Source organism: Triturus cristatus, chromosome 11 (assembly GCF_964204655.1).
Source record: "Triturus cristatus chromosome 11, aTriCri1.1, whole genome shotgun sequence".
Taxonomy (NCBI): Eukaryota; Metazoa; Chordata; class Amphibia; order Caudata; family Salamandridae; genus Triturus; species Triturus cristatus.
In genome coordinates this window covers 182,328,022-182,350,972 of record NC_140594.1, presented here as the reverse complement: position 1 = coordinate 182,350,972, position 22,951 = coordinate 182,328,022, and the positions used below count along the sequence as shown (strand labels likewise).

General features: G+C 46.9%; 1 protein-coding gene across 1 annotated transcript in view; it reads right to left on the bottom strand.

The window, feature by feature from the left end:
* Positions 1–21,614, bottom strand: part of ALDH2 (aldehyde dehydrogenase 2 family member) — a 125,048-nt gene extending 103,434 nt beyond the window's left edge. The window contains exons 1-2 of the mRNA XM_085634478.1: positions 21,434–21,614; positions 1,075–1,179 (exon numbers count right to left, since the gene is read on the bottom strand). Of these exons, the coding sequence (XP_085490604.1) occupies positions 1,075–1,179; positions 21,434–21,559 (231 nt within the window). The 5' untranslated portion in view covers positions 21,560–21,614. The remainder of the gene's footprint in view (positions 1–1,074; positions 1,180–21,433) is intronic.
* Between the last annotated feature and the right edge of the window lie 1,337 nt (positions 21,615–22,951).

Genomic DNA, 22,951 nt, shown 5'->3' with positions numbered 1-22,951 from the left:
GAGGCACCGGGCCTACACATATTCTAGAAAGAAGTGCTGGGATACATTAAATACATTCTAGGATCTCATTCACCAGACAAGCCTAAAACCATATTGATGGAGTTCGGCGAAAACAATTAGAAGGCATGATGTCCGAAGACTGGGCCTTGGCTAAACGCATGGTGGGAGCCACTAGGCAGCTCATCGCATTCTTCTGGGAAAAGAAAGACCACCTCCCATAGCCTCATGGTTCAACAGACTATGGCATGTTTAGTAACGAAGCAGATCGCATATAATCTCAGGCACTCCTACAATAGATTTAGAGCACAGTGGCACCCTCTAATCAGATTTTTTGAGGTCGGAATACACATGCTTCAACCCATCACATGTTAGAACCTTGCAGCTCTTAGTTGAACCCAAATGAACCAAAGAAGAAGTACCAGGCAGGGGCATGAGAAGACACTAATGCTCTAACTGTTCTCCCTAGCCATTCAACATCGAGGTTCCCACTCTTACGAAGGAGACAGCCGAGGACAGCGCCAACTAGCTTTAGGTAACTTAGGATAGATTATGAGAGCCCTTGACAAAGTGTACAGACTTTGATAAAGTAGATATCTGCCACTACCTTCAATTGCCCTTGCTCACTCTTGAATTCTAAAAGTGAAGTTGGGTCTGTGAAGGAAATCCAGGAAGGATTTTTTAAATGTCATTTTATTCCTGGTTACCTCAGTTACCGGTCGCCAATGACTATTCTGTAATAGGACAAGCCTCCAAAGTATGAAATGTACATATTTAAAATGTGTTTAAGATGACTTAGCTTTTCTATCACTCAAACATACCAATAAAATGAATTTGAAGTAAAAAGACAAAAGGCGAGGACAAAAATGGAAAAACAAACTATGCACAGAATTACTCCAAGTGACCTTTCATAAACTAGTTGGAAGAAATATCTAACATGCTGATGCGTTTGAAAGTATGCCAGGATGGGGATAGAATCAGTACAGGCCTTTCTAGGAAGCTGCCCCATCAAGAGATGCCATGGCTCATCACAGACTATCCTCTTCTGTTTTCAAATTCACTTATGTGTCTACTTACTTTATCCCCCTCTGCAACCTGACAGATGACCTCTCCAGTGGTTGGGTTGATTGTGGGGAAGGTCTTCTTGCTGACTGCATCGTGCCATTCATTGTTTATAAAAAGCTGCAAAGAGAAATCCTAGTCATTGTGGAAATAACGTGGTACAGGACAATAATGGCCAATTCACCCAAAATCTTACACACACACACACACACACGTTAAAAAATATTTTAGCAAGGCAGTCGGCATATTCAACTAAGTTTCTCACTTCACTACCTAATGCCAGTGTTGGGCATTATTTTTCTCACAACCCCATACATTTCTATTGCATAGCACTCACTGGCTGGTGAGCAAAAAAATACCAACATGTGTCGTTGAACAGGTTATTTTATGAACATGTCCTTAGCCCAGCTTCCAGCTGTAACAAGAAAATACTCTCCCCCTCCACTGTAGATTGGCAGTGGGCATTATGCTCCCACCAATATGCTGACTCAGGACCAAGTCTCCTTCGCAACCTAAGAAACTGGAAGTCGGGTGGCTGCCACACTTTTGGTCCGATCCCATCTTACACCACCAACAGTGAAGAAGAACTTGCAAGGGAGGACCACATCGCATCACTGTTCCACAATTAGGTTTTTCTGTAACCAGTTTAGAGGGAGATTGTCTGTCATTGCCAATGACAGATTTGCAGATGGACTTTTGTCTTACAAAGGTGGGTATGGACCCGAATAGTCACATTACCATGGCTAAAGCGCAAGAGGGTCCGAGGTGTAACACGCTCGTTCACAAACATTCCCATTTATCTTTAGGCCACTTTGCCTCAGCACAATTTTGCTTGCAATTATTCTAGTAAGTTAAATTAAAAAAACAACGCAAAACATTACAATAAACACACCTCACGCAAAAAAAGCCTCATAAAAATATGACAAACTAAGCAACCCTCACTGCCAGAACGAAGATAAGAAAAAAAGGTAAACAACTCCAAGCAAAGAAACATGAACTTCAACCTCTTCTGAATGGAAACAGCCTGCCCTTTTAGGTGATTGCAGATGTAGTTGCACATTCATTTGCTTGGCTCAATCTTCCTTTGGTCACTAGTACTCGTTTGATCCCCATTATTACTTGGATTAGGACAACAGGTATATTATTATTCCCTGGCTTCTAGTTCGGTTATTTAGAGTTGGAGACCTCAATAGAGGCAGTACCCAAGCAAGCATGGAGATGCCATCTGCAAAACGTTTCAGGAGCCTCTGGCAGCCAACCCTCTGGGTCTTTGGATAAATGCTTTATCATGTAAGGTCTAATCCTGGTATCACCCAAGTATGCTTCACAAGGTCGCTCCTGGGTGTGGCAGGAGGGAAATTAGAGCAAAGGTCTGGTTAGCCGCTCCACCCCGGACCTTCCATCTGGAAGTGGTTTGGCAGCCTTTGCAGAGGCAAGGTTAGCACGCGATTTTTTGCTCTGGAGTTCCAGCAAACTCAGCCAGCAGGGGTTAGAGGGGCAAATCAAGTTGGAGAAACCGAAAGAATACAGAAAGCAGTGGATTCTCACCCAAACAACTGCCACTGAAGAGTCGCCAGAACACAGCCCACTCTTACGAGTGCTACTCTACCCATATCAAGAGACTGATGGTCCTCTGTGTGCAATGCTTCAGAGCAGGCAGTACACTGGCAGTGAGAAAGCTGGTGCCTTGGCACCTTAGGCAAGCCTAAGAACTGCTGGCAGGCAAATAGTATTTAAAGGGCTAGGAAGCTTTAAGTAAATCGGGGATTATTCTCTGGCATAATATCCTTGAAATCAAGTATTCTCTGGCATCAGTCTCTGTAAAACGTACCACTAATGACCCCACTCCATTTCTAGGCCTATAATATAGTGGAACTCAAGGGAGTAACAATAATAATTCTCTCTTTATTCGGATGTTAACACATTCTTAAAAAGATACAATACAGTAATCATAAAAATACAAACCGATAAAGCACACAGCAGGTTAAAACAGAGCAAGACACTAAATACCCCACAAATCCAAGGTTATGCACCCCATCTCGCCAATAAGAACCTCATAAATACAAAGCGATAGGGTTCAATCTATTCTTGGTAAGCTAGATCTGTAGGCCGCCTGCAAAAAACTGATCGCAACAAAGAAGGTATGGCGGTTTGGTAGCAGCTGTAGATGCAAAAGCACCATTTTTGCCTGTCTAAACTTCAAGGTCTTGATAAGGGCTGGAGGAATCGTTTTCTTGGCACTGAGAAGAATTTACACAGTAAAACCAAATGAAGCGTGTCCTGAGGAGATCTAAGATCGCAGCCACATTGGTCTGAAGGGAGTAGCCAGAAATGTTAAATACCCCGCACTTTGAACTAAAGCTCTTATGGCACCAAGCAAAGGAAGCAAGTCATCACAACCCTTCCCAGAAACCTCGCTTGGCACTACCATCCATTCATCCATCCATCCACACACCCACATACCCGCTCATATTCACCATTTCATTTTTACATGCTTTCATCCATCTATTCACTCCATCCATCCGTCTGTCCTCTCATTCATTTTCCCATCTTTTAACTCAACCATTCATTCTTTCACTCACTCATCCACCCTTTTGCTCATCCTCCATCCACCCCCCCCAACTCATCCACCCTTTCATCCATCCAGCTTTTCACGGATACATCCATTTGTTCAGGGATACATCCATTCTTTCACTCATTCATCTATCCATCCATCTTTTCACTCATCTACCCATTCTTTCACTCAGCCATCCATCTTCTCACTCATCCATCCACCCTCCCTTTCACAAACCCATTCTTGCATCCATCCTTTCACTCATTCATCTATCCATCATCCATCCTTTCACTCACCCCATCATCCATCCTTTCACTCACATCATCCATCCATCCATCCGCTCACACCTTTGTCTGCCAAACTGCGGACAGAGGACACCCATCAAAAACTCCACCCCCACTGTAGCTGCTAAAGTTGGCGGTTCACAACGCCCCAGCACTCATCCATCCATCCTCATACATCCATCCATCCTCATACATCTATTCACCCTTTCACTCCACTATCCATCCTTTTACTACATCATCCATCCCCCCTTTCACTCATTCATCCACTCTTTCATATAGCCACCCTCCCTTTTCATTCATCCATCTATTCTTTTACTTATCTATTCTTTTACTCATCCAACCACCCTTTCATCCATCCATCCAACCTTTCACTTATACATCGATTATTTCACTCATCCATCCTTGCATCTATCCTTTCACTCATTCAAACCATTATTCTACCCAACCACACTTTCACTCATGCACTAATCAATCTCTCCTTTCACTTAGTCAGTTTCACGCTATTTATGAGCGTTTGTCTGCGGAGCTGCAGATAGAAGAGCCCATCAAGAGCTCCACCTCGAGGAGGGTCACGGCACCCCCTGATGGCACTGAAATTACAGAATTCGAAAGGATGGAATGCTGAGTTGGCTGTACTCTGATTTAACTTGTGACCTGCAAATCAGTGAAGATATCAGTGGTCAGCATTTGGCGCAGTCACAGTCTCCGTATTACCTCATTTTTAGGTTTCGCCTGCACAGCGCTTGCGCGGTGTTGGAGAAATCTATTGTTTTTAATATGAACAAAAGGGACATCCTGCCTCCTCTCTTTACTGGCTTATCATTCGTTCCTGTGTGTAACACTTCCGTTCTTCCATTTCAATTGGCTGAAGCATATTTTCCTGCATTTAACAATGCTTGTTTCTAGTTTGCTTCCCTGCTCAGTTTCCCACTGTAGAAGTGAGATATCTTATCTGACTCAATGGTGCAGGGCCACCCTTTGCCTATGGGTTCACAAAATGGGGCTCGACACTGGAGTGGAACAAAAAACAAGTTTATTACATCTCATGAGAGGAGTCGATCATACAGACACTACGAGTGCCTGAGAGGAAACTGATAAGCATGGTTTCAAACCTATCTTTTATAAATTTTTGGTACAGTAAGACAAGCACTAAAACCCCTTGGTCATTGTCACATAATGCTTAAACAACCCCTTTCGGCATTTTTACATAATGCGCACATACTGAACTCTTGAATCCTGATAAACCCCTACCCACGTCATCTTTGTAGATCAGCAACGGAGGTTACAGGCATTGGTGGGCTAACCGATTAGACATCTGTGCACTTTGGCCCTTCGGCAGGACAGGACTGGTTGTACGCAAGTATCAGTACAACCAGCTTTCCAGTGAACATGTAACTTCTGACTTTAGGAAAGTCCCCGAAGAAACACAAAAATGGGGACTGGTAGACAAAATGGAAGAGGAGTAGAGGCTAACTAAACCGAATACATTTTTTACTGTTCAACACTGCCCCCGAAACACTGTTAACATTCGCTTTAGTGGAACTATATTTTCATAAAATTTTGCCTTTTACTATTGCAGCATACTTATATAACAATTAACCACCTGGAGAGATTAAGTGATTTGCATAGAATCACAGGATGTTGCGCGGCGCCACTGAGACTCGAACGGGGATTCCCAACTCTAGACTCAGCAGCTCTGGCCACTGCACCACATCCTCTCTCCTCCGGTGTTATCTGTCAGGGAGCTCTTTCCTTCTCCCAGACGATGATTGATGAAAACAGCTCTTTATTCATTACATAGGCGAAACTAATAAAATTACCAATGCTTGCTAATTTGGCTTGGTGGGACAGAGAAAAACAACCCATCCAAAATTGGATTTGAAAACCCTGGTTTCAAATAATGGCACATCTGAGCGCACCTTCCTTGGTCTGAACCGGTATATTTTCTGTTAGGTGCTCAAATCCTCCACTGTTCCTTGAAGTCCAATCCTCACATAAGACTATGTTGGGAATTTGGTTTCTTTTTTGAAACAGTTCTGAGAGAGTCGTAGTAGAACTTTGTTTAAAACTAATCTTGCCCTATTTCAGTCTTTATGAAAACACGTTTTAAAATCAAAGGTAATTTGAGGAGACTACAGTCACTCCTATACAATCATGACCATCTTTCTGTGATGCTAACTCTGCCTCCTAGCTCTTGGTCCTACTCTGATCACATCTATTCCCTTTCCAGTGACAGTCACTTCCTAGTAGACATATTGGGGCAACTCAGCAGACTAGTGTTGAAGTAACCAGGAAACAGATTTGGTGAGTTCTGCTTGTCCCTGGTACCGGCCAGGAGTCTGTTCCTAATACCCAATGCTGTTGAGAGATCTGCTTCCAAGCTTTGTGGTAGCATGTTAAGCTTTCCTTCAGTGAGCGGTTTCTATTTTCACTCTTCATAGCTCCACTTATTTGGACCAACTCCATCTCTTGGTGTTTTACCTTCTGCATCTGGGAGTGTGGCTAGACTACCAAACTCTACTTCAACTTGCTGAGCTTCATCTAATCCCTCGCCATTATTCTTTCTCTCACACATTTCTTTTACTTCTTCATTCAACTATTGACAGTTGGAGGTTTTGCAAAGTGCTACAAAACGCCTTATTGTTACTTAAGAGTGCAGAAAAAAAAAAAAAAGGGGTGGGGTAGAGGACCCGAGCCTATCAGTTGACCTCCACCTTACAATCATACAGTCACAGATCTTCTTTCCACATGTTCTGTGTAGTTTCTATTTGGAAGAGGCGAGACTTCATTCCATCAATTCAACCATTTTCATTTAAGTGTCAGTTGGGCACACAACATCTTTAACAGCCTCTACTTCAAGCCCATAATAGTGCTTAAGACTCCACCGATCAACAGTAATAAGCAGTCGGTGGTACCACAGTAAGGAGACTTGTATGCTCAAAATGTAATGAGCACTGCACTAAAGAATTATTTGCAAGAACTCTTTCAAACTGTGAACATACTTTGGCTGGAGCCAATATGAAATAAACCCTCCCCTCATATGGGTCCTAGGTGACTCCAATGAGACCAGAAATCTGAGAGGCCTAACTAACCCACATCTAAATCATAGAAGATTAAAAAAAACCATTCATTTGGGGGTTCTCCCTCCTCCTCTGGGGGTTTAGTTAGTTTCACCTTCTATGGGGCGACAGGCACACTGCACTTTGGGGGGGCTGTTTGGGCTCATGCAGGGGTGCAGGGAGGGGGGAGTTCTGTTGGGGGGGGGGGGGGGGGGTTGGGAAGTTGGGGTGGGGTGTTGTTGTTCGTTTTTACCACAAGGCAAACCCTTTTCTGTATTGTTTTTAAGGTGCTCTCCGGGGGACGATTGATGGCTCCTGTGTGTTATGGGGGGTAGGGAGTTGACTTTGTTGTCTTGGAACGTTAATGGACTGGGGGATAGGATCAAGCGAGGTGTGGTCCTGCAGTATTTGAAACGAATCTCACCCGATGTAGTCTTCCTGCAGGAGACACACCTTATTGGAAACTCTTTTTGTGCCATGAATCGGCGTGGCTATCGTTTGGTGGCCCATTCGGGCTTCACGTCGGGCTCACGGGGTGTGGGCATTATGGTGAAGAACTCGCTCCCGTTGGAAATTGATGAGGTGCGCCATGATGATAGGGGGCGCTATGCTGTTTTAGTGGGGAGAATGGAAGGCAAAGTGGTGGTTTTTGTATCGGTATACGTCCCACCGGGGTTGCAGGCGACCACTTTTGCAGACCTGGGGCGCCTCCTCCTGGGCCTTCCGGGGGGACTCCTAGTGGTGGGGGGGGGGGACTTCCATGCGGTGGTTTCCGGGACTCTGGATCGTCACCCCCCTAGGGACCTCCCCCGGGCCCAGGCGTGGCTATCTGGCCTCTTGGACACACTGGGATTGGTGGACTGCTGGCGCCTAAAACATCCCACGCAGCAGCAGTACACTTTCCACTCGGGGGCACATGGTAGCCTTTCACGGCTTGATCATGTCCTTGTCCCGGCGGCCTATGCTGGGAGTGTGGGGGAGGTGCGCCATCTGGCGCGAGGTATTTCAGATCACTCCCCGCTCCTGTTCCATTTTGATGTCCTTCCGAGGGGTGAGGGCAGGGTAGTTCCCATCAATGCCTGGTACCTGCGCGACCCCACCATTCGCGCTGCTGTGATTAAATCCCTGCAGCGATACTTTGATGAGAATGTGGGGTCCGTCCCTTCGGCTATCTCCTTGTGGGAAGCCTTCAAGACAGTTCTCAGAGGGGAGGCCCTGTCCCTCATTTCCCATGCCCGGAGGCGCGAGCGGGAGGAGGTTACCCGGGTGGAGGCCGAAATTGCTGACTTGGAGGGTGATTTAGAGTGCGGAGTGACGGATGCTGCACTGCATGTCCTACAACTTAAGCAGGCGGCCTACAGGGCCCTCGTTACGGAGGCGGCCAGGGGCCTCAGTAGGGAGCAGCAGGGGCGACTGTATGATGTGGGTGATAAGGCGGGCAAACTGATAGCGTGGTTGGATAAAAAGGAGAGAGTGAATCGTGTGGTCCCGCTGATTGAGAGGACGGATGGTGTGAGTGTCACCGAGCCAGAAGAAATTGTCTCCTGTTTCGCGGATTATTTCCGCGAGGTGTATTCTTCAGTCTCTCCTTGCTCGGAGGAAGACTCCCATTCCCTGCTTAGGGATATCGCGCTGCCCTCCCTCTCGGAGGTGGACAGGGTGTCGCTGGATGCCGCTCCTACATCCGACGAAATTGCCCTTGCCATACGTTCGGTTGCCTCTGGCAAGGCCATGGGCCCAAATGGCATCCCTATCGAGTTATATAAGTTGCGACCAGATGTATTGGCGCCCCACCTCCGCGCGATGTTCCTGGCGGCCCACTCGCTGGGCTCCCTCCCGCCGGACCAGCGTCTGGCTACTATCGTGGTGATCCACAAGGAGGGGAGGCCTCGGGACCGGGTCACATCCTATCGGCCTATCTCGCTTTTGAATGCGGAGCCCAAAATTCTCGCCAAGGTGCTGGCCAATCGGCTGGTCGGCGTGGTGGGCGACCTGGTTCACCAAGACCAGTCCGGCTTTATCCCCCATCGCAATACAGCCCTCAATCTGCGGCGCTTGCACGGGGTGCTCGCACGTGTCCCATTCGTGCGGGAGCCGGCCATTTTGGCGTCCTTAGACGCCACGATGGCGTTTGACACGCTTGAGTGGCCATACATTTGGGCGATGCTGGCGAAGTTTGGATTCGGCCCGGGCTTCATCAGTTGGGTCAAATTGTTGTATTCGGGCCCATTGGCGCAGGTGGTGGTGAATGGAAGAGTTTCGGCCCCATTCGAGCTGGGCCGGGGCACGCGACAGGGCTGCCCCTTGTCGCCGCTCCTGTTCGCGCTGGCCTTGGAGCCCCTGGCGGAGTGGCTGCGGTGGCACCCCTCCATCCGTGGACTCAGTTGGACCCCCGAATATGAGGACCGTGTGTCCCTATACGCTGACAACATCCTTTTGTACCTAGCCTCCCCACGTAAGTCACTCATAGTCCTGGTTGATGTTTTACGTTCATTCGGCCGTAACTCAGGCCTTGTCATCAACTGGGCTAAATCCTGCGTGTATGTGCTCTCTGGGGAGGCTCCTGTCCTTCCGCGGGGTTGTCCGATTCAGATTGCCTCTCAGGGGTTCCGATACCTGGGTGTCTATATTACTCTGGACCCAGAGGCTCGCTACGAGCGGAACCCGCTTCCCCCTCTCCAGCGCTTGAAGGAGGACGTCGTGCGCTGGCGGCGCCTGCCGCTTTCGCCGCTCGGCCGAGCGGCGTTGTTTAAGATGATGTCGTTGCCACGTTTCTTATATGCTCTCCAGAACACTATGGACCCGGTCCCGGCGCGCTACTTCCGTGAGGTGGAGAGTTTACAGCGCTGCCTGTTCTGGGACGGGAGGCCGCGCATTGCCCTGGCGAAGTTGACGCTCCCATGGTATGACGGGGGGATTGCCCTCCCGGACATTAAACGGTATTACTGGGCCTCCCAGCTAGCTGCAATTAACCATGGCCTCTATGGGCCCGCCTTGAACCCGGCGTTTGAGATGGACAAGATGCTACTGCCCGGTGGCGACTACAATCGAGCGCTCTACTCTGGCGCGCCCGACGCTCGCTTGACGGGACCTACGCGTGTCATGGTCAGAGTATGGCATGCGGCTAATGCAGCTATGGGGTGGAAGGACCGTTTGACCCGGGCGTCACCGCTGTATGCGTCTGAGAAGTTGGGCTCTCTCTGGACCTCGAAGGGCTTCGCGAAATGGGACATGATAGGCATCAGCAAAGTGGGGGATCTCTGGTCGAGGGGAGGATTTAAAACATTCGAGATGCTGCAGACGGAGTTTCAGTTGCAGGGTAGTGAATACTTTCGATACCTGCAGATCCGTCATGCACTGGGCTCCGTCTTCCCAGACGTCGCCTCCATCCCGGAGTCTTCCCCCCTGGAGGATAGAGTGCTAGATGGCCACGTCCCAGATAGTACGATCTCCCTTATTTATAAAAAAAACTGATTAATGATCGATCGGGCTTGCTGACTGGCCTTCGCGAGGCTTGGGTTGCCGACGGTCTGGAATTGGACGATGAGGACTGGATCTCCGCGGTGGCCTCTCCGAAGGAGGTGGCTATACCGGCTCGCCTTCGCTTCGTCCAGCTCAAAATACTCCACCGGGTCTACATGACGGGGCCAAGGCTTCAGCGCATGGGCTACACTGTGGATGGTTTGTGTAAGCGTGGTTGTGGTGCCGTAGCGACCTTCCTGCATATTTTATGGGAGTGCCCGAAGGTGGAGCGACTCTGGCGCGGTGTGCACGAGGTCCTGCGAGTGGTTACGCGTGTTGCGCTGCTGCCGGAAGCGAGGAGATGCCTGTTGAATGTGTGGGAACCAACTGACTACTCGGCTCCGCAAACGTGGTGGGTGACTCTGGGATATATGATTGCTAAGCGTGACATTGCGCAACTGTGGGGATCCCAGAACCCCCCCGACGGTGTCGGCCTGGAAAGAGCACATGGACTGGTGCATGTTTCGAGAAAAGGTGGTGTGTGTGGCGAGGGGTAAGCCTGCGACATGGGTGAAAGTGTGGGGCCCTTGGAACGCCTACCGTGGGAGTATTTGCGCGCCACCATTGCTGCCTGCTGCCTCACCAGCCCCGTCCCCTTAGCTGACCCCTTCCCCTAGCCCCGGGCACAGGGTTCCCCCAGTCCTCGCTCTGTTTCCCTTCCCCTCTTTGGACTCCTCTAATAGTTGGGGTTCCCCATTGGGGAGCACGTGCTGCTATTTTCGACCGCAGAGTAGCCTTGTGGGTGTTGTTTGTTGTTTGTATAAAATGAAACCGCACTGTGACGTATTATGGCTGTGGCCCATGATGTTGATGACTCCTGCTTATGCTCCCTTGGAATGCCAAGGGTTTTATGAACGTATGCCATATGTTTCTGCCATTTCTAGCGGCCGGCCGGAAGGTTGTGGGCCCATAATTGTATATTCTTGAGATTTGTAATAAACGGTTTCAAAAAAAAAAAAAAAAAAAAAACACACACACCATTCATGATGAAGCAGATTTTCTCCAGCAAAGCACGTAAAATTGGGTTCTCCCTCCTTACTGAGTTATGCCTTTGCAAAATTCAAAACCAACCCAAGGAAATCCCTCCTGAAGTCCAGCTAGTTCGATCACAAGACCCACATTAGCTCGGAGTAACTACTTCTCGGATTTTGTAATGCCCTGTGCTGCTGTGTTTTTGATCATTCTTGGCATGCTATATAATTATGTTTTGCCTATTGATCTTGCTTTGCCTTGATGTTCCAAAATTGTCCTTCCATGCTACTTTGTGAAAATATGCCAGATACGTCACTTCTTCTAAACCTACTTTTGTACAGATGTTTCGCATTCAAAGGTGAACAGACACGCTCTAGGAGGTCGAACAAGCACTATAGAATAATCCAATAAATGTAAACAAAAATAGGTTGAAGTGTGACCAGGAATAAATCTTGGATTTAATATTGCTCCTTTAATATGAGACTACTTAATTACAGTACACCATACATATCCAAGATGGATTTTGGAAGCAGAAAAAAGTTGTAAGTGTACCTCCTCACTGATGTGGTAGGTGTGCTTATTCAAAGTGATCTACGGTGGAGTTCATTAGTGTCACAGTGAACACCCCTCAACAAAATGCACCAGTGAAGACTAAGGGACTGTCAGCTGCCAGAGTAAGAATGGGAACTGGGCTAGGCAGAGTATTCTCTCACAAATACACAAGCATTTGCAAATTGTTCACTTGGCGCACTAGAGTAACATCGTAACTGTACTACGAGACGTGGCAGGTTGAATTGATCTCAGTGTTCCTACTTCGAGGTAGAAGTAAAAGGTGAAAAGCAGCTGTAAAGGCATGCCTCATTTAATCTGCATCTTTGGAGCACTGTAAACTTAAGTCAGTACTCCAGAATCCACAAAATCTATTCTTTATCGCAATTCATATTTTCACTTTGCCAGATTGCAAAATCTTACTAATAACCAGGCCCAATAATGAACTGTAACACATTTCCGTTAGCCACCTGATCAAAAGTTCAAATTCTGTTGTAATATGTGGGGAGGATTGTATACAAGTGGGTGTAGTGAAGCAGAGAACTGCTGTTCAACACTCAATCAAGACCTCTAAGGTGTGTTCTTTTTTAAACATGCAGGCCTCACAAAACATTTTCATTAGAGTGTACTATACGCCGGAGAGACTGCATAGATACAGGCTTAGAGAAGAGTCGTCATGTGACAGATGTCATTCCCCGCATGCGGATTTCATGCACCTACCGTGGAATTGCCCGGTACTGGGAAAATATATTTTTCGAGCTGAGCAAAATAGTGGACCTAGAGATCCCGCCCGATCCGGCTGTGGTACTGCTGGGTCATTCCAAAGCATTGCCGAAGGCAATCCGCCGATTAGTAGACATGGGTTTACTGATGGCAAAACGCAGAGTAGCAATGTGTTGGCTGAGGGGTCCCCTGGCCACAGTGTTGCAATGGTTGCACAATGTACTTTGTTACACACAATCGGAAAACTTCAGTGAGCTGCTTCCTCCTAGTAACAGACCGAAGAATTTCTGGGGGTTATACACTACATATTTGAATAGCAAAGGAGAGGGTTCTACAGTGAAGGCGACGACATAGCCAGCTGTTGGTTCTAACATCCCAGTCTAGTAGTGGGTACTGCTTAGTTAAGCCCCAAGACATACTCGGACTATGAGACAGGGGGGTTGTGCCTAGACAAACATATGGAATAGATGACTAGGGTGGGTAATTAGATGACATCTGGGTAGTTCAGTGGGTGGAAACAGGCGCAGCTCAGTAGCGGTATATTTGCTCCATTTTCTGTTACAAAACAACAATTTTACCAGTGGTAGAAGTCCTGATAGTGGTAGGTAGTGTTGGCATCTTTGTTCGTTGTAGGGTAGGAGCAAGGTTGTTTAATCGCTGTTGCGCAGCACACGCGTATGACATGATGTTGAAAGACATAATTCCATAATGTGATGCTGCTCAGCCTCCGGGATGTGGGCTATGAAGCTGTGTAGTATGAATAATATTGCTGAGCTGCCAGCCCCAGGGTTGTAGGCGTATAGCTGTGTATTCCAGTGATTGCTTTATAATTTAAAAAAAAAAAAAAAAAAAAAAAAAAAAAAAAAAAAAACACAAAGTTTTCACTAAAGTGTTATTAGTTTAATCAAATCTAAATTGCACTGACAAATGTAGCTAAATGTATATGGGTTTATTTTCTGTCAGTCTACCCTCCAGGCATATGCTTATGTACTAGCAATATGTCTGAAAACTGGCAAACCTAACACCTACATCTCAGGAGGCCATGGGAGGGGAAGAGTCCCAAAACAGGGAATAAGAGATGAAAGCTGCCAAGACCATGCTTATAATTCCAGCGAACAGAATGATTTTGTATTGTGCACGTACCTGACACGGACTGAATTGGGGAGAAGAGGGATAGGGAGGGGGGTAGGGGAGTTAGTTTATTGAGACACTTTATGCATTATATTAGAACGGATCGTGTGCGGCAGCAAATTGTCGATAAATGGTAACTGAAAGTAAATAATGCTCATGCACGCAAATGTAATGCTAATGCTCATAAATGCCAATAAAACTTTATGAAAAAAAAAAGTCTAAAAAACATTAATTGAATTGCTGGTTGAGCGCAGCGAACTGATTTCAGTTTGATAAAACATGTCGGTTGTGACAATAAATAAATATATAACATAAGAAGAAATAATAAGGAAAATAGAGTTGCAAAAATTGTCTGTTAAATACCCGTAACATTTTCACTTGTGACAATCTCATGCTTTACGTTGTTGCTGTTGCTCTGCAGAGGTATAAGGTGACGGGCCCCTTCCCTATGTTGCCCAAGGTACAGGATTACACCCGACCCCCATAATAGTGCACTTCCGAGAACTGTCTTGGAATGTTGATGGGTTCCTAGATTGTTGCACTGTGGTTCTCACCATCACCTCCCTGAGGTTCACCTGCTTCAAGAAGCTCATCTTATGGAGAAATCGCTGCCCCTTCCTAGTGCGTAAAGGGTATGGCAGGGTCTTCCATGCGGGGTAGACCCATGGGTCCCGAGGAGTTGCTATCTTGCTGCGACATTCCTTTACACCTATTGTTTTCTATGTTACACGTGAGCCAAAAGCTGCTTCCGTGCTCTGTCGCGAAACTTAGAGGCCCAGGTGATCACCTTAGTATGAGTCTATGCACTATCTGCAGTCCTGAATGTCTGCCTCCAGGAGCTTTCTAAACTCCTTTTGAATTTCCACAGGGTCCTACATTGCTAGGAGGCGACTTCAATGCATTGTTTGACCCAGAGATGGATACCACCGGGACCCTCTCCAACTCTAGACCGCCAGAGCACGTCACCTCACAGATTGGACCATCACTCTTTGCCTCTGACGCTTGGAGGGTGTAGCACCCGAGGTTTTGCAATTTACCTATACTTCAGTTGCCCATCATACTCAAATCACGAATAGACTATTTTTTTTTATCCGCCATCGACTGTCAAGCACTCGCACAAATTCAAATACTACCTTGTGCAATATCAGATCACTCCCCACGCCTCCTGCATCTCGAACCTACCAAATCTGGCAGCGCTGCATGTGACATCTTAATTCCCGGTATCTACAGGATAAAGCCTTTGTTCAAGCCCTTAGTGCTGAACTCCAAGCTTTCTTTTGGAATAATGTGGGGTCAGTGGCGAGGGCTGGCAGCTTTTGGGTTGCCAGCAAGGCAGATATGCTGGGCTTTGCTAGCGGGCGTATTAGGGCTCAGGAGCGCACTCGCTTCTCCCACATCACTCAGTTTGAAACCCATGCCCTTAACTTGGAAAAGGCACCTAGCACCTGATCCCCAGGAGAACATCGCCTGACAACTGGGCCTCCTCCACAAAGAAATCGGTTATCACTCCCTCGAAGCTGACAAATAACTTTGGCAGGCCACAACCGCCCGGATTTACGGCATGGGGAGACAAAATCAGGAACTTGCTATACTGCTTGGCCTTCTGCCAGCAGATAAATTGAACTATACCTGAAATTGACAAGTGGTTGCCCATATCATACTCTTCCTGAGATTGTGCAAGCTTTCGCCTGTTATTATAAGCGATGGCTGCTGCTCCCACTGGGAGAGACATGGTTTTTCCTGATCACTTCCTTGATGCAGTCCCTCTCACTCGCTGGTCTTCGGCTGAAACTCGAATGCTTGATGAACCCTTTACAGCGGAGGAGGTTGGAGAGGCCTTCTCTGGTTTGGCACAGGAGAAACCTCATGGACCAGATGGCTTCCCTACTGAATATTATACCACGTTCTGTGAGAAACTATCTCCCCACTTCCTATCCTTTTATAAGGAGGTGTGCCACACAGGCGTCTTTTCTCCAGAACTGGACTCGGCCACTATAGTGGTAATCCCAAAGACACAACCTCTTTCCACCTCATGTACATAACTACCATCCAATATCACTCCTTTATGGAGAGGTCAAAATTTTCGCTACTATGCTGGCTACTCGGCTCAAGCATGCCCTCCCTACGTTGATCCACCTGGATCGATGCAGCTTCATGCCGACCCTTATCACGAGGCACTGCCTCAGTCAGCTTCACGTGGCCCTGGCTCACCACCATCGTTTACCACATGATCTGGCCCTCCTTTTTATTGACTTTGAAAAAGCTTGAGATAAGATGTACTGGAGTGATCTTCAACTAGTGCGGACACTGCCTGGCATCGGACCTTGATTTCGTGGTATTGTTCGTGCTCTCTACTCCAATCCCACTGCACAGGTCCAGATTAATGGGGTCCAGTGTGCACCCTTCACCATTGGGCGAGAGACTAGACAGGGCTGTCCCCCATCACTCTTCCTCTTTGCGCATGCAATTGAGCATGTGGCTCAGCTTGTTCGTGTGGACGCCCATTTCAGGGGGTGAAGTTGGAGCATTGGCCAGGAGGACCGCATAGCTCTATATGCAGACTACATCCTTTTATATATCGCGGACTCTACAAATAACGGTCCCCACCATCTTCATCTACTGAAATGCTTCGAGGTCTCCGGACATAGGATGAACCCCTCCAAATCCTTATTGGTTCCCTTGGCCTCATCTCCTCATCTGGAGACTGATTTGACTGGCAGACAAATATCCCTCTTCGTATAGCTCTATCTAAAAATGATGATTAGTAAGAAAACAAACTAACTTTTGTCCTCTTGTTACCTTGTCACATTTGCTCCGCTTTCAGAGACAGAGGTCAAGTAGGTTGCAGTTAGGTCGAGAAGATTTTTCAAGGTACTAGACCTGCAGGACTAGTACCATTTTTCCGATTTTTCGAGCCCTGACTGTATATTTTTCAAAATGTACCACTCCGCCTGCCGCAGCCGTGGTTTCGAGCTCTAGTCGGGCGGCCACAACGGTTTTGTGGCTTGGGTCTCAACTGTCAATTTTGCAAATATGTGTACACGTGCATATTTGAACCACCATGCAAGCTGAGTTAATAGCTTGCTACATTTCCTTAAAGAACCCTTCCTAACAGTAAAGGATTTGCATTAATGAATCACATATAATGAGGGAAATTAATAAAGCAAGGGCTGTCTTACAACAGGTACTTTTGGGGGAGGACTGTGGGGTTACGCACTCAGTCAACCCCTTCAGGTGGAAGAGACACGCTTCCTTAAATGTCTGTTGTGTGCACCTAGATCCGCGTCATTCTTTATAGTACACAAGGAGGCAGGGTTTCATTTTTTAGAGGACATATTAGCCTTAAAACTCCTACTGCTTTGGCTGTCTATATGCTTAAAGTAGAAACACATTTTACCAAGTCAAATATATCCTACTGCCTAGCCCTCGACCATGCAATGAAAATACCTTGGCTGTTTTATATAAGTGTTTTTTTGTAAACTGCCGTTTGATTCATATATCCTGAGCAACCCCAAAAACTGCTACTGTTTGAAGAAGACCATAATTAGGAGTAGGTTACTGAACTACAGAAAGGAGCTTGGAAGGCTTGAAGAATGTAAGAAACATACCTTAGATTCCTTTGTATCAAATGATTTGTTGGAGGGATGTCAACATTACTCGATTTGGATGACCAGCATCGCTTTGAATTAACCATACTACAGTTGTGTATTGTCCACCACTAGGTTGCTTTCCCTAAAATGAAAAAAGCACCCATCGGCCACTATGCCCTGTCCTTGTGACGGTGACAGCCCAAAGAACACTTCACTTTATTCTGTGATTTTTCTGAGGGTTTGAGAATATATTACTTAAAGCCACTTTCTCTTGGAGGCAATAGAGATGCTTTACAATTGAGATTTGCATTAGAGTATCCTTTGGTTTGCGTTAGAACTGCACTCTATATATGGGGTGCTATACATTTAGGAAAAGTATTTTACTGTTGTGTATTTATATGTGGGGGTCTTCTAAGACGGTTTTTAATCATTGTTTTTTTTCTCCTTTTTAAAAAAAAAAATACTGGTGTGTATTCATGAAGGGTTACCGGTAATGTGTTTTTATGCACTCTTATAACCTTCTTAAAGTGGATGAGGTTGGAGTGACCAAGAGCACACGGGAAGGGGCTATCGCTAGTGTGGCCTTATGCAATGTTCTTTTGTTGTGTTATCCCTTTGCCTACTTTGTTCCATCCTTATACATAGTACAAGTTACTCTCTTCCTAGTGTTGAAGGAAGGGGGGTATTTTGTGACTATAGTTGCTTTACTCTGCCATTACATTCTGTGGAAATTTCGTGAATGGAGATTCCGTTGTCAAGGTAATCTCCTCGCGACGCAGCAGTTGCTGCTGGCTGTCGAGAGAGAGAGAGAGAGAGAGAGAGAGAGAGAGAGAGAGAGAGAGAGAGAGAGAGAGAGACACCGCGTTATCTATGTGCTAAGCTGAAATTAACTTCTCTTGATGAATCGAAGTCTTCCCGTCATTAGTTACTACATGCACCCGTTGTGGCACCTGGAAATGGAGTAGCTCCGGCAGTACACCTGGCAGATGGAGCACAAAAGAAGCGAGCCAAGTGAATAGTAGCATCACAGATGGTGAAGCACTACAAGATGGTGCAATACAAGCAACGGTGTGGAGGAACAGCACTGGGAGGGTGGTTGCCCTGAATTTCCTCATATCCAACTATACCACAGGATTTCCCATATCAGCAGAGATGGTGTGATTCATGCCACACGTACCCACTAGTTTGCTTCATTTTCCCCTTTTATTGCTCAACATTGCCACTCCTGAGCCACCTGTAATACCCATAATATTTGCAATGGAACTAAAATCACTCCCGTTACTCACCCACCTCCATGGACACCCCCACTTCCATCCAATCCATAGGCATGAATAAGCGAATGGAACCTCCAAAATGACCGATTTAGGGATTTCATTCCTAGGTTTGTGATCCTCCTTCGAATATGAAGTGGCAGGAGCATTCATTCTGTGTCTACCATATAGTGTAAGAGATGTGCAAGGCTTTAAGGATCAAACAACTTCTTTACCGTGACTACCACCCAGAATCATCAGGGAAGGTGGAGCGTTGCAACTCAACTTTAAAAAATAAAATACCCAAGATTTGAACTGAGCAAGTCTCGCGAGGCTGGACTCCCTTCCTTTGGCGCTCTGACCAGTCATAGTCATCACTTTTATGCTAAGCGAATATGAAATTGTAATGGGATGTCCCAGGATGCAAATCCACCAGCGGACACCCACCCTCCAGCCCATTAGGCATGTTTCTTTCCAAGTCCTGCTCAACACAAATACTGCTGTAAAGAGCAGTGGAATAGTAACCCGAGTGCATACATGTCACTGCAAGAGAACCACCGAACTCATAAGCTCTAACCCGGTAGATGCCTCTGCACCCTTGAACCAATTTTTTCCTGTACATCTTGTTCTTGCTCCAAGGAACCATAACTTTCATCAGATCAGAAAGAAGCTTTTGCCAACAACTTTCCTCAACATTGCCCTTGTCACGGTGCAGACCCTCTTCCTTCCTGGCCAGCCTGCTTTGCCGCGAGCCTTGTCGTTTGGCTCAATGTTCAGCTCTGTTTAAATGGATCAAGTAGCACGCCCCTGCGCCTAGGGACACTGCCAGGCTCCGAAACAAATATAGGCCCTGGGGTTAGGAGGAGAGGGCCAGGCACTTCATATCCCTCTGGAATCATGGGCTAGCTGGGGCGGGGGTTGGGATGGTTTCAAGCAGTAAGAACGAAGCAAGAAACATGCAACCTGCCAATACCACGTGAAATAAAATCCATGAACTTCACGTGCAGAAAATAGGGTAGGAAACAACCTTTGCTCTTTTCTAAAACTGTAGCACTTGGAATTGTGAATGTACCACGCCAGACCGGGCAATACTGCAGACTCTGTACTGAGTCTGGATATCTTAAATATACCATCCAGTCCTCGGAAACTCAGATCCCCATGCGCAGAAATCCCCTGCAGCTTCTACGGACTACGTTTTGGCCCAGTAACGTGTGCGAATAATTAGTTAACTTCTAACACTGAACAACAAAGGAAGATATAGAGCAAGGGGGATTGCTAGCGGCAGGATCGGCCTCATGACTCCAGAAGTCAAAGCCAGCGGCCAGGCACCCAGCCAACAGCAGGCCTGACAAGTAGCAGCATCAGGGAAACAGCCTTGAGGCCCTAGTATGAGGGAGACTGAGACAAATGCACACAGGAGGCTAAAAGTAATTCAGTGCGGTGTGTAGGTCATTTAAAAAAATAATCTTCGGAGTTATAATAGCGAGTACGGTCTGCAAAAAAGCAAATATTGCCACAAGGGCATTAATGAAGGCTGTAGATAGCATTTATTTACAAGGTACGAGATTCTCACAGCCGACCGAGTTATCTACCCATCGCAGGCGCATAGGAAAGACAATTATCTCATGGGCAACACCCCCAGCAGGGTTATTTATGCTATTAAAAAAAAAAAAACACATGTGAGCCGGGATACACTGCGGTTTAAGAAACATACGTTTCTGAGCAGCTAGGGAAAAAAACGTAATAAAAAAAAACGTGTTTGGCTTAATGTACACGTCAGTTATGTAATGCCAGTAAACAGCTTGGTCACGCTTACCAACAGGGGTTCGGCACAAGATCAGACCACGCGCCAGGCCATCAGCATCACACTCATCCATCTAATCCAATGTAGGACATTCAACAACTGACTTGCAACCAAACACACTGATCCGTCCACAATCGCACTGTACAGTTTGAGTACTTGAAAAACAGATAAGCTGACAATGTCGTGCTAAACAACAACGTAGAGAGTAGGTCTGGACTACCGGTAAGAGCTACTTTTGTGAGCAGAAAAGACTTGACATTTCTTGCGACTTTTAAGAGTCTGGATCACAATATCTAAAGCTGCAATTCTCCGTAAACTAACACGATGGTCTCTAGGCGCAGCCGTGAACTTCATAGGAGGCAACGTGTGTTTATTGATAGACTCTAGCATCAGTTAATAAACCTTCAAAAGCGAAGACAGGTCACCGCCTACAAAAAGGAACGATGTCGTGCAAAACTGGGAGCCGGAGGGCGACTAAAACCCACAGAGTAAGAGAGGTAGCGCGCGCGTTTGCCAAGGGGATCCCAGCACAGAAGGAAAGGTGGTGCAGTTACAGGCAGCAGCACATCTGATCCGAAAGGTCCATGCATATGCACGAGACTCCAGCCGAGAGCTCCTTAAACAGCGCAGAGAAGACCTTGAAGCGCTTCAAGGCGACCCCACACAACTGTGAGCTGCCCATGGACACCGTCGAGAACCCCCGCACACTGGTTCCAGCACCCTGCCTCACAACCCTTGAGTGGAGTCCCCACTCAACCCCAGACCAATGAATGAATATCTGTGAGCTACGGAGCACATGGGCCCCTCTTGACATTCTGCATGGGAGGGGTCATTTGCGTAACGCCGCCGCCCCTACATCTCCGACGAAGGTTGCCACATACTTGGGCGCCGTCAAATGGCCCCACTGAGCGCCCTGGACCTACAACTCTGCCTCACCTTGTTGTACTGGATGTCAGGCTCCTGGTTTGGCACCGGAATAGCCGCTGCAGCCGAGAAGCTGCGGACCGGGTGGGGCAGCCTGGAGACCCTGGAGCACAGTCCCACGAGGCCTGCGCGGAGCATGGTCGCACCGGAGGAGCAGTACAGTTTCGGACGGTTGCTGACGACAGACTGGACTCTGGACGGGAAGAAAATAAGAAACGTCAAGTCCACTGGGCGGGGCAGCTGCCAATCACAAGCAGGGCGGGGCGAATGAACTTGAAAACCAATAAAATTAAGAAGGGGCGGGGACAACACGGTAGCTTGAGTTTAATCGGCAGCTTGACCGAACACTAATGTCGAGATTTATAGTAGAACCGGAAAACTACGACGAGGGAGTGATCCGTATTAACCAATGCACAGGGGGGCATAATCAAAATGGTAGTCAATTTGTTTCTTTTTATATTTTAGGCACCGTAGGAATTAAGCACAAGCATTGGCATAGCCAATAGGTCTCGCTTTTGGGACCTTATAAGTATTTAGTTATGCAGCACAATATCCTTGGTGCAATAACATCAACTGTTGCATGGCTAAAAACGTATAAGGTCCCAAAGGCGAGACCTGTTGACTATGCCAATGCTTGTTTTTAGAGGCCTGGCATGCAGTTTTAAATGTAGGCTGGTAAGAAAGGTGCCAACCCGAGGTGCAAGGTCTAGAGAGAAATAAGATAGGAAGAGAGGCGAGTTATAATGAGATAGCACAAATAGAAAGGTGAAGCACTGAATGAAAGATCAGGTAAACAAAGTAGAGAGGCAGGTAGAGCCGGTGGGATGAAAAATAGAAATATATGAGAAGTAGAGAGTAAAGATGTGCAGATGAGGCTAATACAGAGGGAGGGAGAAGTAGAGAATGGTGAAATAGGGAGAGAGAGACAGAGGTAAGACAGATGTATTAAACGAGCGAGACATTGGAAGCAGAGAGAGTGAACGGAAACAGTGAAGAGGATAGAAAGAGAGATGAAAGCAAAGGGAGTGATAGATGGAGTGGAAGAGGTAGAGAGTGCATTGTAGAGAGAAAGAAATAAAATAATGGGAAAGGTGAGGGAAAGAGGACATCAATAAAAAGAGAGACATAGAAGGCCAATAGGTGAGGTAAATTGGGAGGCTAGACAGTGTATGAGAGGTGGGGAAGAGAGAGATGAGGCAGTGAGTTGTGAGGCAGAGAGAGAAATGAAAGAGAGAATGGCGAGGTAGAAAGAGGCATGCGAGAGGTAGAGAAAGGTAAGGTATAGATGCCAAAATGATAGAAAGTGTAAGATAAAGAGAGATGAAATTAAGAGGGAGGTGAAGTAAATGGAAGAGAAATGAAGGGGGATGCGATGCAAACAGAGCAGCAAGATGCAGAAAGAAGAGAAAGTAGAGAGAGAGGCACTTGAGGAGAAGAGAGGGGCAGAGAGCTGACCGAGAGCTAGAGGTAGGATCGGAGTTAGGTGGCAAGTTGAGGTCATGAACGGTAAGTGCCTTGGGGCACTGAAGT